Raw genomic sequence first — 18,408 nt, 5'->3', positions numbered from 1 at the left:
AATCTGATCTGGAGCATTAAGAGCTACTTTTTTGTTCGAGCCATTTTGTGCCGTAAGCAGCCAGACGACTCTGAGAACTTTTCGCGTTGATGGTATTGTAGTTAAGAAAACAAATTCAGACTTAAAGAGTCAAGAGGCTTAGTTAACATAAAGAACATCATTCCAATATTATTCTTTAACAATAATTTAAAACATAGAATTCAGGTTTAGAGGGCAGGACTAGGGTACTAATATAAATTGAATCTCAGTCTCAACTGTGATCGAGGTACCAGCACAGACGTTTCCTCTAACGACTTTCAGTAGGTAAAATTTGTCTATTAATTCTCATTTGCTCAGTTTTTATGTTTATCTAGGATTATTGATCGTGTGTTGTGCAAGGAATCTTAATACAGCTGATAAACTTTTTCATTAATGAAGGTGTTGCCATGAGTACAGAAGATAAATCAAATGAAGAACTTGCACCTATGGTGAGCGTGTGCACCTGCACACTTTTCTCTACCATTTTGTAAAGTTTTGTATAATTTTAGAAATATTTTGAACTTTAGTTCAGTCCCATTTTGTTGTTCCTGGTATACTTGTATTTGTCGTCACACAACTGTTATTTACACAATAATCTACTTTGATTGGGTAAGCAGTGCTGATATTTCATATAATGTAACTGCAATGGGGCGTTTCACTGTTTGCAGCACTCCGCAGATCAGTGTTTCACCTGTACATTGCTTGGCAATACACAAAACTTGATGTTTTGACTTTGTGTTTGCAAAATATTCCTTGGTGGAGAAAGAATATAGACCTACAAACTAACTGGCCAAATTTTGATCAAAAGGTAAGTTACTCTGTATTAAATTGATGATCCGCAATAGCGCTATTGTGATCATGATATTGCTTAAAGGGATAGTTCACCAAAAAATTTAAATCCCTCATCTTTTATTCACCCTCATAACATCCCAGATTTGTATGACTTTCTTTCTTCTGCAGAAAAATATGTCAGCTCTGTAGGTCCATAAAATGTGAGTGAATGGTGGCCAGAACTTTGAAGGTCCAAAAAGCATATAAAGGCAGCATAAAAATAATCCATATGACTCCAATGGTTAAATCAATATCTTCCGAAGCAATATGATAGGTGTGAGTGAAAAACAGATCAATATTTAAGTCCTTTTCACTATAAATTCTCCTCCCTGCCCATTAGGTGGCATTATGCAAAAATCAGCAAAAATAAAAGTCTTCATTTATAATAAAAAAGCATCTTCAAGCAATATCGCGATCACAACAGCACAATTTAATACAGAGCACCTTATGTTTCAGTAAAATGTGGCCAGTTAGTTCGTAAACTTTTCTCCGCAAATGAAAAATGTGCCAAAACAAGCCAAATCATCAAGTTTTCCAATGCCCTAAATTCGCATTTCAATTTCATAACAAAATTCCATCAAATTGAAATGAATAATTTTACCAAAATTAAATAAATAAAGAATTTAATTATATTTTATATTTTTCCCTTCGCAACGTGACATATCTTCCTCGCCTTCCTCATCTATATCCTCTTTATTTCCCCATCTCTCATCCCCGATTCCTCTCCCTTTTCCACATCTCATCCCACAGTCCGAGACAATGTGGTGGGGCACTCTGGGGTCCATTCGCCCATATCCAAATTTCCGTCCCGAGAAAGACGTGTCTCACCTTCAAGCAGCTCTGGACAAGAAAGGTAAATTGAAAGCAAGGATGAAGGTTCATCAATTAATGCAGTATTTTTGAATATTAGTAAAATATTGAACTGCTGTACCTGTCTGTTAAAGATTTGAACACCCTTGTGGGAATACTAACCAATCGCAATAATGCTCAAAGACAAGCTCTGGCCCGAGTCTACAAGAATTTAACAGAAAAGGTATGTGTGCAACAAATGTGCATGTGACGGTTTGTATTGCAAAGAAACATGAAAGAAATATTGGTGGGATGAAATGCATACAGAATGTGAATTGTTTGTACATGTTTGTGTGTACAGGAACTGGATGCAAGTCTAAAGAAGGCTCTGTCCGGTGATTTGCAGTCTCTGATGTTAGGTCTGATGATGGCACCAGAGCAGTTTGAAGCCCATCGCTTGCGCAAGGCCATGGAGGTTTGCTATTATTATCTAGTAAAGTGCTTGAGTATGAGTATGCAATTACATGTTGTGTGAATATTGACATTCATTTAACTATACAGTAGATTGATTTACATTCTGCCAATGTTGATTTGTTTTCTTTTTGTGTTTATGTGTGTTCAGGGTGCTGGTACAAATGAAGATACTCTTTTGGAGATTTTGTGTACAAGGACACCGCAGATGCTCTCTGACATAAAGGCTGCATACAATCTAGGTACATAAATAGTGATTTTACAAATGTGTAAGTAAAAAGAAAATGAAATTCATTCTCATTATTAGGCTGAGTAATTGTCTATATATACTGTATCTGTGTATTAATGTTACAGTATGTCATTGTATTGACACTTTGAATTTACAGAGTATAAGCGGGATTTGGAGAAAGACTTGATCAGTGAAACTAGTGGAGATTTTTCAAAGCTCATCGTGGCTTTGTTGAAGGTAAGACAGCATAACACTCTCTGTCTTGAATCACACTGTCAAAAATGTACCACCAAAACCAGTTCTAGTTCTTTGATCAAAGGAGATAAATATCTATCTTATGATCTGGTGTCATGTTTTGTGTGAGTTGTGACAACCCCCCCCACCCCCTTCCTTATTTAGAAAGAGAATGGGTCGGGAGTTATAAACCAAGATGTAATGGTGAGTCCAATCTGCTCAAATCTTTTCTGGCCATACCTGTTTTAGAGTCGAGTGCACAAAATGTTTTTTGAAAACATACTGTAAGTCACTCTGACTTCATAGGACTGCTTTTCTCATGAATTCTGATATGTAGTTGATAAGTGCTCTATGAAGTCGACTCAGCTTTGTTTGATCTTTTATATTGCACCTGCCAGAAGTGAGACCTCTAGGTTACTTCAGCAAGCAAGATTTCAATCTATAACTGCATTGTGTCATTTGCCATGTCAAAGTTTCCTGCATCAGATTCCAGTAGAGACACACTGATCCTCTTGATTTCAGCTCAGTGAAAAAAATTCACTCTGTGCATTATGATGATGTTCTACAGGCTCTGTCTGAGGAGCTCAAAAACAAGAAACCTGCTACTGAAATTTGGATCAGCATACTCACCACAAGACATCCAGACCATCTCAACACTGGTGAGTTACGTGTGTGTGTGTGTGTGTGTGTGTGTGTGTGTGTGTGCGTGGGCAGGTTTAAGTGGTTTTCAAGAACTTTTTTTAGGTTAAAAACTGGTAATTATAAAGGTATTATGCTATAAATGTGGTTTATGAGGACATTTCTAGTGCCCCCATAATTCAAATCACTTAAAAAACATACTAAACAATGTTTTATGGAAATATAAAACTGCAGAAAGTTTTTTGTGATTGTTAAGGTTAGAGTTAGGGGATAGTCCTTAGAGTATAAAAATAATTATGTCTATGGAGAGCCCTCATAAGATTAGCCACACCAGTGTGTGTGTGTGTGTGTGTGTGAGCGTGTATTTATCACTTTGTGGGGACCAAATGTCCCCATAAGGATAGTGAAACCCGAATTTTTTGACCTTGTGGGGACATTTTGTTGGTCCCCATGAGGAAAACAGCTTATAAATCATACTAAATTATGTTTTTTGAAAATGTAAAAATGCAGAAAGTTTTCTGTGAGGGTTAGGTTTAGGGGTAGGGTTAGGTTTAGGGGATAGAATATAAAGTTTGTACAGTATAAAAACCATTATGTCTATGGAAAGTCCCCATAAAACATGGAAACACAACTGTGTGTGTGTGTGTGTGTGTGTGTGTGTGTGTGTGTGTGTGTGTGTGTGTGTGTGTGTGTGTGTGTGTGTGTGTGTGTGTTTCTGACCTAGCTATACTATTGGTAACAAAATTGCTGAACGTTTCTCCAAAAGTTAGCTAAATCTGAATAAATCCTCATTTTGGAGGTTTAATCAAACAAAAAAATGGTTTAGAAATAATTGCTATTTCTCAACACAAGGACTTGTGTTCTCATGAAGAACAGTCATGCCTATCTACCTAGTAAGAATGAGCTTGGAAGGACAGGAGGGCGAAGAATGAGTTTTCAGATGTTTTGTGACATGTAGATTCAGCAACCTCATGATGATTTTTTTTTTTTTTGCCGGTTGATGATAACGTAGAATTTGTTTACAAGAACATACCACATTGCGAACCAGCTAATGTGTTAGTCACTTCTAAAATGTAAATTCAAAAAGTATATAATAATAATAAAGAATAATCCCTAAGTAGTCATGCTCCAAAAAAGAAGAAGAAAAAAAAACACAAGAAAAGTAGTACATATAAGTCCATGCTTGCTATAGATCTTTTCCTCTATTTTCTCTCAAGCCTGGTCCCTCACAATGCAGTAGTTTTGAGGTCAATGATGTGAAACACCATTGTAAACATAAATGAGATTTAAAGGGGAATCTAACCTACTCTGCGTACATATTCGTGGATGTTATATTTTGGCTTCACTGTATGCATTGCATAATTTAATTTTATCTAAACTGACTGATCTCAGTTGAGGAGATTCTGGGCTGTCAGTAAAGGGTTAAACATTTGACGGACGGTGTCATGTAACAAATCAACATGGAGCCGATCACAGCAGAGTTTGTCTTTGGGAGAAATGTCAACAAAACAACATCTGATAAGAAACCTAATAAAAGTTTTACGCTGAAACCTGTTTGAGTCAAAAGATTAGTCTCTAGTTTCATCCAGTATGCCATTTTTTTTATTTGAGCAATGTATTGTGAAACGCCACGCTACTTAACACAGTGTACACTACTGTGAACAATAGCACAAGGTTTTCATTAGAAATCCTATACTTATGTGCATTTTCACATTGAGAACATTTGTTTTATTTCAGAGGCCTTTTATGGAGTTAGGATGAAAATATCGTGCTTTTCGAACTGTTTTGAAACCACTGCAGACAGACAGCACACTGGAGGTTAAATCATTAACTAAATAGGGAGCAAGGGAGCATCCTATAGCTTTCCTATGAAGTCCAGTTCGTTCAATCCAAACTTCCTATTAAAAGTTCAGTTTCAGGCTTGCAGATGATATTTAGACCACTCAACATGGTTGACAGACATGGAACAATGGTAATCAGCACATAGATTCAGAAATTATAATGTACAATTTTTATTTTTATTTTAACATGGTTGGTAGTGATTGGACAATGCTGGCCATTACTAATTATGTACATTGTATCATAACTAATTATGCTAATTTCTGATTGGTAAAATGCTTCAGCACTTGGCTATCACTTGTTTGTTTGACTACGCCAAGAGAGAACATTGAGATTTTGTTGCCAAAGTACAAAAAAATGTTGCAACATAAATTCAAATAATTTTTATTTGTATAGTTTTTTTGTTGTGCTTTTCCCAATACACACTGTTCCAAAGCAGCTTCAATAGAAGCTTCTTTGGCTTTGTATATATTGATATTATTTAAATATTTCACAACTTGTGTAGTCCAGCTGTACCCATATGAGAACATACTTTTTTTTTTAATGTTTAATAGGTGCTACTAGTTACAAATCAAAAAGGGAAATTGAAAATGCACACAGCATTAAAGAGACTTGGATAGGTATTTTTCTGTTTGCAGTCTCTTTTCAGTTGTTTATTTAATACATTTTCAGTGCTGAGTAAACTGGAGATTGAGAAAGGCCAGACAATGGATGAAGCTTTAGAGGGACACTTTAAAGGAGTTCTTTCTGGAGACCTGAAAAAGGGCTTAAAGACACTAGGTAAATCTGTTTATATGTGTATGAATTAATGTGTTTGTTTGTGATTATCAGTAGTTTAAAATTGACAAAGCAATAAGAAATCTCATCTTTTCTCTCTTTAGTGCAATGTATACAGAATCAACATCTATACTTGGCCCAGCGGATCCAAACTATGAAAGTAATTTTTTGTATTTATTTGTTCGAATCAACCCAACAGTTCTTATACATTCTTCATACACTGTAAAATCTAGGAATAGTCCACTTTATTTGAGCCAAATAAGTATATTTACTTGAAATGTACTCCTCGCTTTTTTTTTTTTTATTAAAGTCAGCTTATTACATTTTACAGTGTATGCATTTATAAATATATTTGCCTTTATAAATGTCCTTGTAATTATTGATTCAAGTATTGATTCTGCTCTAAAATCAACAACTTGGGGCGGCTGTGGCTCAGGTGGTAGAGTGGGTTGGCCACTAATCGCAGGGTTGGTGGTTCGATTCCTGAACCACATGACTCCACATGCCGAAGTGTCCTTGGGCAAGACACTGAACCCCAAGTTGCTCCCAATGGCAGGCTAGTGCCTTGCATGTCAGCTCTGCTGTCATTGGTGTATGAATGGGTGAATGAGTCACAGTGTAAAGCACTTTGAATACCGCTAAGGTTAAAAAGGCGCTATATAAGTGCAGACCATTTACCATAACTTCAGATCTATCAGATTTCTGTATATGTGTGAGTGGTGCACTGTAAAAAAAAAGTTGAGTAAACTTTTAAAAAAAGTAAGGCAACCAGCAGCAAAGCATTTTTGAGTTTATTCAACTTCAGGCATATTAGTTTTACCAACTTAGCAATTCAAGTTGGATCTTAAGTTCCATGAACTTAATACAATAAACTTGAACTTTTTCTGATTAACAATTTTTATTGATTTACATATTAAACACAGAAAAACAAAACATATATACAAAGAATCAACTATTAACTCCCACTGTCACCCCTCCCCCTCACCAACCCCACCCTGGCCCTCAACAACATACCAATGGTCGTACATGATTATAGACACACATATACACACACACACAAAATAAATAAATAGATAGTAATAATCACACATCCAGCAACATTAGATTTCCGCCCTATTTCTCCATAAACAAATTCAATTTCCTTAGTCTTCTAAAAGACCCTACATCAAAGGCCGCCACCCTCCCATCTCCAAGCACCAATCCAGAAATGAGGGCGCTCCAGCCGATCTCCAACCTCTTAAAAGAATCTGTCTGGTGATCATGACACTGGTTAGGACCCAACTCTTTATGTGTCTATTCTCAACATCGATGCCTCATGACCTTTTCCAAAAGCAGTAATCACCACTTCCAGAGTGTCTACCGCTTTAGGGCTGTGTATGCTACTCCCCAAAATAGTACAGAGCTGGTAGCGCAGCTGTAAATATCTAAAGAACTGATATCTGGGAATCCCAAAATGTTGAACCAAATTTTCAAAAGATCTCAACAATAAACTTTCAATATTCTTGAAAATAATATAATACAAATTATTATATTATAATAATATAATATTTTTAGCAGATCTATATATCGACATAAGATCATGTATGAGCTGCACCAAGAGACAAATAAGTTGGTCTAATTTAAATAGTGTTGTAGGTTACAAATACTTCAAACGTTTGAAACTTCTGCATAAATAAAGAAACTTCATCAAAGCAAACACTAATTACTCTGAAGGTGACTTGAACTTTTTACAGCAAAACATAATTAAAACATCTATTAATTCAAAACCGATTATTTACAAATAATTGATATGTCCTCATAAGTACGCACGCTTTGACCAAACACACTTAAATAAATTCAAGAGCAGGGGATTGTGGGTAGTTTCTTCAGCAACAATGCTTCTCCTGTGGGCATGCTCAGTAGCAGGTGCAACAATGTGCAGTTCATAGTGCTCAGCCTTACAAGGTTCCCCCAGATTTTCACCCATGAATTTTCAAATTTTCATGAACTTTCCATGATGTTAACAAATGGATAACATCTCTAAAGAGTCCAAATCAAATATTAAAATTCCCACATATTTCCTGATTTTCCAAGGTAGAGCTTGGCTTTATATACTTACAGCATTGAAATTGAAACTTCCATTTCACAGAGGTGCACAAAGTTTCAAATAGGAGGGTGTTGGGGGGTCAGTGATCAAACTGAGCATGCTCAAAAAGCCTGTATGTTCTACCTTCACCACCAATCTTGATATTGTATGTGCTGTTTAAAAATTTAAGTTGACTTAAAATAGTATAAAAGTTGACTTTATTGTTTTAATTAAACTCACTTTTTTCATTAAAAATAGACATTAGATAGTTCAATCAAATTTTAAATTGAGCTTATCTGACAAAACTGAAGTTATTTAAAGTGGTGTCTGTCTCATGTGTGTATGTTTGTGTACACAATTCTTAGAATTAAAAAATACTTCTGTTACAAAACTTTTAATTACTTAAATTTAGTTATTGTTGCTGGACAATAATTTTAACAGATTACACTTTGTCCTTTGGTAAGGTTACCACTTTACAGGTATAACATTAAATAATATCTTATTATATAATATATTAATTATTTATTGAAATTCAACTTTTTAAATTTCTGTAAAGAAGTTTATTTATATAGCACATTTCATACACACTGGCAATTCAATGTGCTTTACATGAAAATGATAAAGAAACTAAAAGATACATACAAATACATTTTAAAACCATTAACAACAAGAAATAAGAATAAAAAGTAATACAATAAACAAAACAAAAATATTAAAATGAATAAAAAAGGAAAAGAATACAGAAATAAAATAACGCAGTGTAATGAATAAATGCAGCACAGTACATTGTCAATAAATGCATATAGCTAAGGCTTCATGATCATCGCAAAAAAAAAAAAACATTTGTAGGGTTTCTTGGTTCAGGTTTGGGGAATGTGCAATTAATATTAATGATTGTAATCAATGATTAATCATACGGTTTGAACGAGATACCCATACATTCTAAATTGCCCCAAAACAGAGGTTCCCTATCTAGAGGTCTCTCCTATTGCTTAAGTAGCTTACGCTATGGGAAAACTCCGTTTCTCGAGAAATATTGAAGTCTTTATGTAAAACGCATTGCAGCTGCACAGCAGACAGTAATGAGCGAGGCAGCTCGGTCATTGGCTGTGCTGCGGCAACTGCTCGAACCAATGACGGGGCGACTCTGAACGCGCGACCAATGGGGGCGCGCCTCGCATTCGCGCGCTCAAAATTAGCATAGCCAGGCTATATAATGGGCACCCCGTCATACGAGTTCCTTTAGATTTAATCTCCTTCAGCGAACACCTTCTCTTCGCTGGATCCTCCGGATTGTTGGAGTCTTTCGCAGTCGAAAAGCCTACAGCAGGACTGCTTAGAGGACGCCGGCGCCTTCAGCCGCCTTCGAAACCTTCTGCTACGCCATCCGGCGCACATCGCATATCCTTTACTGCAAGCGCTCGCCCGCGACGCTTTTTAAAGTAAAAGAGCAATTTTTCAAGGCGTTGTTTCAAATGCCTTCAGCCTGCGCCTCGTGCAGAGGCCCTCTTCCTGATGGAGATCGGCACGTCATTTACACTTGCTGCCTGGGACCGGACCACGCAGAAGCTGCACTCATTCAGGGCGGATGCCCCGAATGTGACTCCCTGGGCCTCGCCGAGCTGCGCGCTCGCTTTGCCGCTTTCGCCGCAAACGAGCCTGCTTCCACCGTGCCGCCACCTCTGTACGAGCCGCGCAAGAAAAAGCGCCGCTCACAGAGGCTGCCGGAGCACGTAGACTTCGGTGACTTCACGCCGGCCCAGTCCCCGCGTGCGTCACCGCTACCAGAGATCTCCCCTCCGCCAGTCCACTTCACGAAAGCGGACCTGCACCCCTCCAGCAGAGCGGTGGGTCTCGTCTCGTTTGGCACATCAGGGGACGACGATGAAAAGGATGACAGCTTTTCTATCAACGCTGCATCCGACGACTGGCCGACAGGCACCAGCATGGACTCTGAGATCGTCCGTATCCTGTCCAAGGCCGTGGAAGACCTCGGGCTCAACTGGTCTTCTCCAGAAGAACCCGCCCGCAGCCGGCTGGACGAGTGGTTCCTGCAGGGGCGCCAGCAGGCCCCCCGACAGAGACCCTCTCCTTTCTTCCCCGAAGTCCACGACGAACTCACGAAGTCGTGGAAAGCCCTGCACTCTGCTCGCCTAAAGCCTTCTTTTTCTTCCTCGCTCTCCTCAGTGGACGGCGCGAGAGAAAGAGGCTATGAGGCAACTCCGCCCCTCGAGGAGGCCGTAGCCAACCACCTGTGCCCACCCTCCACCACTGGATGGAAGGCCAAAGCTTCTCATCCCTTGAAGCCCTGCAGATCCACGTCAGCTCTCGCTGGTCGCGCATACGCCGCCGCCGGCCAAGCTGCATCAGCGCTTCACTCAATGGCGGTCTTACAAGTCTATCAGGCCAAACTTCTCCGCACCATGGACGAGTCTGGACCTGAACCTGAGGCTTTCAAGGACCTGCGCAGCACCACGGACGTAGCCCTGCGAGCCACAAAGGCCACCGCCCAATCCATCGGCCGGGCCATGGCTAACTTGACTGTCCTTGAGCGGCATCTGTGGTTGACGTTAACGGAGATGAAGGACGCAGATAAGGCGCCATTCCTTGACGCGCCTATCACTCCGAGCGGCCTGTTCGGACCGGCGGTGAAAGAATTCGCTGAGCGCTTCACTGAGGCCCGGAAGTATTCGCAGGCTATGCATCACTTCCTGCCCAAGCAATCCAGCTCGTCTCAGAAACCTCCTCAGCAGCAGCAGCGAGCCAGGGCGGCGCCTCCCGTCTCCCAGCCAAGGAGCAGACCTGAAAAGGACGCTCGACGCCGCTCGCGTTCCGCTGGCCGAAGAAAGCCGCATGAGCAACGAGGTCCTCGGCCCAAGATCACACTGAACCCGGAGCCTTGTAAGTCTTCCTAGCAATAGGAAGAAAAAGAGAGAGTACGCGTCTCGCAAAAGCCGGACTACTCTCTCTCAAACATGTAAAACATTACCCAGTCCCCTTACAGGCGGCTGGAAATGTCTATACAGCAGTCAATGGGCCAGTCAAAGAACTCGCTCACCTGCAATCAAACGGCGTTTTTACGGCGACACACAGAAATCACGAAAAGAGTCATTTTCTGCCTGTGTCACTAAGGGTTCACATGTCCACACTAAAGTGCGCATTTCCACATATCAATACTGTCCAAACAGTGCCAAATACCTCCCCAGTTCAGGCTGGACGTCCCAAAAATGTAGATCCTGTGCCTATTGTCATGTATGCACCACTACACACAAGCACTGTTCCCACAGTTATATACACTTCCCCAGTAAAAACGGGAAATACTATAAATGTAGCGTGCGTGCCTGCTGTACTGCACGCACCTCTACACACAAACACTGTATGCATAGCCAAGACATCCCCGCCGCGAGCGGAAGACTTTATGGAAGTGGTGCGCGTGCCTACTACAGTATGTGCACCCCCACCCATAAGCGCTGCCCATACAGTTCCAAACAGCTCTCTATCTCATGCCGCAAGCATCAGAGATGCAATGCGCGAGCCAAGAAACTCCCCGCTAAATGCGGGAAGCTTTATGAATGTGGCGTGCGTGCCTATTACGATGTATGCTCCCCCACCACAAAACACTGTTCATACAGTTTCAAGTATCTCTCCGACTCATGCCGCGAGCATCTCGGAGATAGCGCGCGTGCCTGTACTCTCACACGCACCCCTGCACTCTGCACTGAACACGGCGGCTCAGCGCGCACCTGCGCCTCTGAGAGCTGTAGACTCTGTGTTAGCACAAGGCAATTTGCCGGTGGGGCCCATACGTCACTGCGACACGCCCCCAGCCAGCATTCAGCCCATATCTGTGCGAGCAGAAGCCTGGGAAAAAATCCCCGACATGCCGAAATGGGTTTTGAACATAATAAAACACGGTTACTCACTTCAATTCGCTCGCAGACCGCCCCGCTTTTCAGCGGCGGTCGAGACGAAAGTGAGGAAAGATGTGTCACATGTTCTACTTACCGAGGTGCTCAAACTGATAGAAAAGGGCGCTATAGAAACTGTTCCTCCCTCTATGAGCGAGGCGGATTTTTACAGCTGCTATTTTCTCATCCCGAAAAAGGACGGTGGCCTCCGCCCCATCCTAGATCTCAGACATCTGAACAAAGCTTTAATGATTCGCTTGTTCAGAATGTTAACAACCAAACATATCCTCGTGCAAGTTCGCCCCGGGGATTGGTTTCTATCAGTGGATTTGAAAGACGCTTACTTTCACATTCCGATAGCGCCTCATCACAGGCCTTTTCTGAGATTCAGCTCGAGGGACAGTCATACCAGTACACAGTACTACCATTCGGCCTATCATTGGCCCCCCATACATTCACGAAATGTATGGACGCAGCACTTTCCCCCCTGAGACAGCGGGGAGTGCGAATACTGAATTACCTCGACGATTGGCTAATCATAGCACAATCAGAGGATCAGTTAACGACGCACAGATCTTGGATTATCAGCCATCTAGAATGCCTGGATCTGAGAATCAATTTTGCAAAGAGCGTGCTATCCCCCAGCCAGAATATCTCTTTTCTGGGAATAGTGCTAGACTCAGTGCAGATGACAGCGCGCCTCTCATCAGAGCGCGCGCTCTCTATTCGACGCCTTGCAACATCATTCAGAACGGGCGCGCACGCCCCCGTCAAACGATTTCAAAGAATGCTTGGTCTCATGGCCTCGGCATCAGCTGTACTCCAGCTAGGATTGTTGCACATGCGTCCTCTCCAGCGCTGGCTCAAGAGCCGTGTCCCCACTCACGCGTGGCGCTCGGGCCACTTTTTGATCAGAGCGAATCACGGATGTATAAAAGCCCTGACGCCCTGGAAAGCCATCAACTGGTATCAAACTGGCGTGAGTTTGGGCGTGAATGCGCGGAGAAAAATGATCACGACAGATGCCTCCAAAATAGGATGGGGGGCCCTTTACGAGGGCAGGCCTGTCTCCGGCTTTTGGTCAAACCCGGAAAAGCGCCTACACATAAACTGTCTGGAAATGAAAGCGGTCGCCTTGGCTCTCAGAGCCCTGCTTCCGTACCTGAAAACGAACACGTCCTGGTCCGAACGGACAACATGACGGTAGTTTCGTATATAAATCGGCCAAGGTGGACTCAGGTCGAGCTCCCTGCACTCTATGGCCAGGAGCTCATCCTATGGTCACAGCACCACCTGCGCTCGCTAAGAGCAGCGCATGTGCCAGGCGCCCTGAACCAGGGGGCGGACATGCTGTCCAGAGACAAGGTTCTCCCAGGGGAATGGTCTCTCCACCCCCTGACGGTGCAGTGGTTATGGCAAACACTTGGCGAGGCGGAGGTCAACCTCTTCGCCTCCAGGGAAAATGCGCACTGCCCCCTTTTCTTTTCAAAAAGCACGGACGCTTCGCCCAGGTCTGGCCGAGCCGCCCCTTGTATGCTTTTCCCCGATCGCGATGCTACCTCAGGTCATCAGTCGGATCAGGGAAGTGAAATGTGCAGTGCTCCTGGTAGCCCCACTCTGGAAAAACCAGACGTGGTTTCCAGAACTGATGCAGATGATGCAATCTGCCCCATGGCCGATTCCGTTGAGGCTAGACCTCCTCAGGCAGGCCAACGGGATGATTTTTCATCCCCGCCCCGATCTGTGGGCCCTCCATGCATGGCCCCTCAACGGGTTCCGAGAACCTCCCCAGTGGAGTTTTGAGAACCATCACTGAGGCGCGAGCGCCCTCTACTAGGCGCTTATATGCCCAAAAATGGAAAGTGTTCAGCGACTGGTGTGATACCAAGAGCTTGAACCCCAAATCGTGCGAGATACCAAGTGTACTCGCCTTTTTGCAAGAGCTGCTGGAGGCGGGCCGCACACCCTCCATGCTCAAAGTCTATGTGGCTGCCATAGCTGCGTCACACAATCCTGACAAAGGACATTCATTAGGGAAAAACAATCTAATCATTCGTTTCCTAAGAGGCGCTAGGAGGATGAACCCTCCTCGCCCCCCCCTCGGTGCCGATCTGGGACCTGGCCACGGTCCTGGATGCACTCAAGGGTGCCCCGTTCGAACCTCTCCGAACCGTGCACCATGAACAGCTCTCGCTCAAAACCACGCTCTTGCTGGCACTCGCTTCAGTCAAGAGAGTGGGCGACCTGCACGCGCTGTCATCAAGCGCTACTTGCCTGGAATTTGGACCTAACGACTGCAGAGTTGTCCTTAGGCCAAAGCACGGGTATATTCCTAAAGTGCTCTCTACACCCTTCAGAGTACAGGTGATATCTCTGGCAGCTTATCGTCCCCAGCAGACGAAAGCGACGCTAATTTACTCTGCCCGGTCAGGGCGCTCAGAGTATATTTGGAACGTTCTGCCCTGTTCAGACAGATGGAACAACTATTCGTATGCTTTGGCGGCCGCACTAAAGGTCTTGCAGTTTCAATGCAAAGCATATCGCGCTGGATAGTGGATGCTATAGCGCTGGCTTATGAAGCCAAGGGCCTTCAATGCCCCTTAGGCGTCAGAGCTCACTCTACAAGGAGCATGGCCTCCTCGTGGGCGTGGTCGAGTGGGATACCCATTGAAGATATTTGTGCGGCTGCAGGCTGGGCCTCGCCTTCGACATTTATCAGGTTTTATAACCTACAGGTCCCCTCATTACATTCCAACATTCTATCAGCCTGACTATAGAATGGAATAGAGTATGTATATGCTGGGCATTGTCTCCTCCCTTATAAGGTCCGTCTCTGACCGACTTTGAGGATTTTTATGCGTACCAGTACATAGAAAACTCAGTACATAAGATATGTGCTTGTGTTTGTACAATGAGCGCCCCACCTTGGGGCAAAGGCGCTCTGTGTTATCCCATTATATAGCTCGCCGTTGGCCGGCTCGTGGAATAATCACTTTGCTTTAAGGCTCAGGCATCTGCCTCTGGCTTTATAGAGCTGAAGTCAGCACGCGACGGCGTTTTGCAGGGTGTTCCCATAGCGTAAGCTACTTACGCAATAGGAGAGACCTCTCGATAGGGAACGACTCGGTTACTAACGTAACCTCGGTTCCCTGAGAGGAGGGAACGAGTATTGCGTAAGCTGCCGTGCTTGTGCTTGGTCAGTTCGCTTCAGTCGATTGAACCTAAAGGAACTGGTATGACAGGGTGCCCATTATATAGCCTGGCTATGCTAATTTCGGCGGGCTCTGAGCGCGCGAACGCAAGGCGCGCCCCCATTGGTCGCGCGTTCAGAGTCGCCCCGTCATTGGTTCGAGCAGTTGCCGCAGCACAGCCAATGACCGAGCTGCCTCGCTCATTACTGTCTGCTGTGCAGCTGCAATGCGTTTTACATAAAGACTTCAATATTTCTCGAGAAACGGAGTTTTCCCATAGCGTAAGCTACTTATGCAATACTCGTTCCCTCCTCTCAGGGAACCGAGGTTACGTTAGTAACCGAGTCGTTATATAGCCCAAAAGTCTGCTTCAGATATATATATATATAGATAATTAACACAACAAATTATAATTAATTAGGAATATACATCATATGCAGACAGGCTGTATTCATTTTCAGAACACCTTAATGGAATTAACCCGTAACGCAACCAACCAGTTCGTCCACCGAACCACTTTGCTCGACACTCTTGATCAATTCTCCAGAAGGTTTATTCTTAGTATAAGCTTACTTAATCAAAGCACGTTAACTTACTTTGATAATATCAGCTCGTAGCTTTAGATCGCACATTAAAGAGGCTTTGCTTTATGACCAACAAACACAGACAATCAAGCGTATAATTGGGTTTAATACAAGGAACTAGGATATATCACAAACTTAACAAACGTAGAACACATTTAACAACAAACATTTAACATAGAACAAACAAAGTAAAACAGTAAGGAAAATGATAGCAAACTTGTTACAACAGTTAAACCGTAAGAGCCAGCAAGGGACTTACACACTTTAACGCATTTGAATTTAGATGGGATAATACTTGCAAAATGGACCTTTGTGTCGCTGAACAAGATTGCGTGTGTGCGTGAATGTCCTCGTTGCGTCCGTGAGATGGAGGATTTCTCTTGGTGCTTCTCGAGCGTGGATCGCTTGCGGGAAGTTCAAAACGTCTTAAAGAGTAGTTGTTGACTGAGGGAGCTGAGTTTTGTCCGAAGACAAGGAAAAGACTGAGATAAACGCCAAATAAAATAAAAGACAAAGAAAGAAAAACGAGAGAGCTTGAAGAGAAGTTGAAGAACACTTGAAGAGGTTCAGAAGAGTACCGGAGTAAGAAAGCAAGAGAGACAAGAGAGTAATTCCACACCAGATCCTGACTTTTAAGGTAGGGAGGTCACGCCTCCTTTGGGAGGAATGACCCAATGAGGCTCCTCAGTTTTGGCGCGAGAAGGTTCCCTTTGTCTTGTCAAGGCTAGTCATTTGCCTAATTAATGACAGGGTCCGGATGTGGTTTGAATCACTCAAAAGATGGTAAAACATAGCAGAATACATTTTAATGTAACCGTATATATATATATTCAGCTAGGGCGAGTTGTAAGGTTTAATTTGAACCTTAGAAACTTGTATTTGGTACACTTAAAAGTGAATATATATTCTTAGACTCTTTATATAAGCCCTCAGAGTTTAACTACACAACTAAACAATCTTAACTAGTTTGATATAAGAGCAGAAATACCCAAGCATACGGGAATAAAACATATTTCCTTAAAAATAAGCCATTTCTTGGTTTTAAATGGTTTGAACGTGTGTGTGTATAGATTTTCAGTGTGTAGATGGTGATATCACGAGTGTCTCTGGAGAGGCTCTTTGGGTTGTAAAAACTTCAAGAAGCATTCTAACTCCCAGACTTGCTGGCACTACCTCGTGATTTAGATGGGGAGTCACAGGGTGTGGGTTTAGGAGACTTCGCATAAATGTGTGCATTGCATTCAGAGTTAATGAGTTCATGATTTTCCGTTCATACTCTACACATTGGAACTGCAAAACAGCATGTTGTTCTATGCAAATTTACCACTGAAATAATAAAACACTCACGTCAATTCATACATTGTGAAGATTTCTTTTCATTTTATACTTTGATATCACTATATACATATGATAGATACATCAATATTCTATCCTACATTTTGTAGGGACCGGTGGTCCAGGGTGTGATGGTGTCTCACAGTGAGGAAGATCTGCTGAGAGTTAGAGTGGCATACCTTCAGTCAACAGGGACCTCACTGTACACTACCTTACAGGTCTTTACACATACACGGGATAGTTCACAACATCCTCATTTGTGGTTCCAAACCTGTTTGGCTTTCTTTCATCCATGGAACACAAAAGGAGATGTTAGGCAGAATGTCATTTACCATTTACTTACTTTGAATCTCGTTTCCATACAGTGAAAGTGAATGATGACTGAGTCTCTTGGTCCCTAACATTCTACAAACGTATCCTAACCTATCCTTTCATGTCCTTTCATGTTCCAAGAAAGAAAGTAATACGGGTTTGTAATGGCATGGAAATGAGTAAATTACAACAGTATTATCATTTTTTGTGAACCCTTTTTCATCTTTCATCATTAAAAAATATAATTTTCCACTTAATTTCTGAGAAAATCTTTAGGAATTCTTTGGATTTCTTGTTTCTCTCTATAGAAGCAGTTTAAAGGTGAACTCCAGAAGGCTTTGTTGGCTATATGTCGTGCCGAAGACTAGCAACACATCAATAGTGCAAATATGTGGAAAAGGGTTGTGTATATTACAGAATATGATCTTCTAAGAAAATACATTGAGAGCACATTTTCTCCATGTAAATAACTGTTAAAAACAGGTTTTGATTAAGAAAATCTGAAAATAAAATGTTTCTGAGCATTGTAGTACTCACCTTTATGAATCACCTTGAATCTCTGGTTTCTTATTTGTCTATATAGTTTTAGATAACCTCTGAAATAGCCTATATATATATATACATATATATATATATATCAGAATAATGTACAGATTTTGCTCTTATGGAAAAATCTGTACTTTTATTCACCAAAGTGGCATTCAACTGATCACAATGTATAGTCATGAAAAATTACACTATTACAAATAGATTTTTTTTCTAATTAAAGAAAAAAAATTAAACTACTTCAAAGAGTTCTCATCAAAAATTCACAACTTTGCAGATCCTTGGCACTCTAGCTGTCAGTTTATCCAGATACTCGGGTGACTTTTCACCCCACGCTTCACTTGCCATAGATGTGGCTGTCTTCTCACGCACCTTACATTCTAGCTGATCCCACAAAAGCTCAATGGGGTTAAGATCCATAACACTCTTTTCCAATGATCTGTTGTCAAATGTCTGTGTTTCTTTGCTAACTCTAACCTTTTCTTTTAGTTTTTCTATCTCAAAAGTGGCTTTTTCTTTTCCTTATGCTTCCCATAATGTCTGCACCCCTGAGACTTCCCTTTACTGTTGTACATGAAACTGGCATTGAGCGGGTAGAATTCAATGAAGCTGTCGGCTGAGGAACTAATATTGACCTTAT

At 42.0% G+C, this 18,408-nt stretch overlaps 1 protein-coding gene across 2 annotated transcripts; it reads left to right on the top strand.

Moving 5' to 3' along the window:
• Positions 1-22: 22 nt before the first annotated feature.
• On the top strand, positions 23-17,757 carry anxa14 (annexin A14). Of its 2 annotated transcripts, none has more exons than XM_052093058.1 (13): positions 23-299; positions 418-467; positions 1,600-1,702; positions 1,794-1,882; positions 2,000-2,113; positions 2,261-2,351; positions 2,496-2,575; positions 2,738-2,776; positions 3,141-3,231; positions 5,723-5,830; positions 5,932-5,987; positions 17,021-17,128; positions 17,531-17,757. In XM_052093058.1, exons 2-13 carry the CDS (start codon positions 426-428, stop codon positions 17,588-17,590), a joined length of 981 nt encoding a protein of 326 aa, XP_051949018.1. In that variant the 5' UTR covers positions 23-299; positions 418-425; the 3' UTR covers positions 17,591-17,757. The 2 variants fall into 2 exon arrangements, with proteins under 2 accessions (XP_051949018.1, XP_051949017.1); XM_052093057.1 differs by having other exon boundaries at positions 24-303.
• Positions 17,758-18,408: the final 651 nt, after the last annotated feature.

Source organism: Xyrauchen texanus, chromosome 26 (genome assembly GCF_025860055.1).
Source record: "Xyrauchen texanus isolate HMW12.3.18 chromosome 26, RBS_HiC_50CHRs, whole genome shotgun sequence".
NCBI lineage: Eukaryota > Metazoa > Chordata > Actinopteri > Cypriniformes > Catostomidae > Xyrauchen > Xyrauchen texanus.
This window is presented reverse-complemented; position numbering and strand designations above follow the sequence as displayed.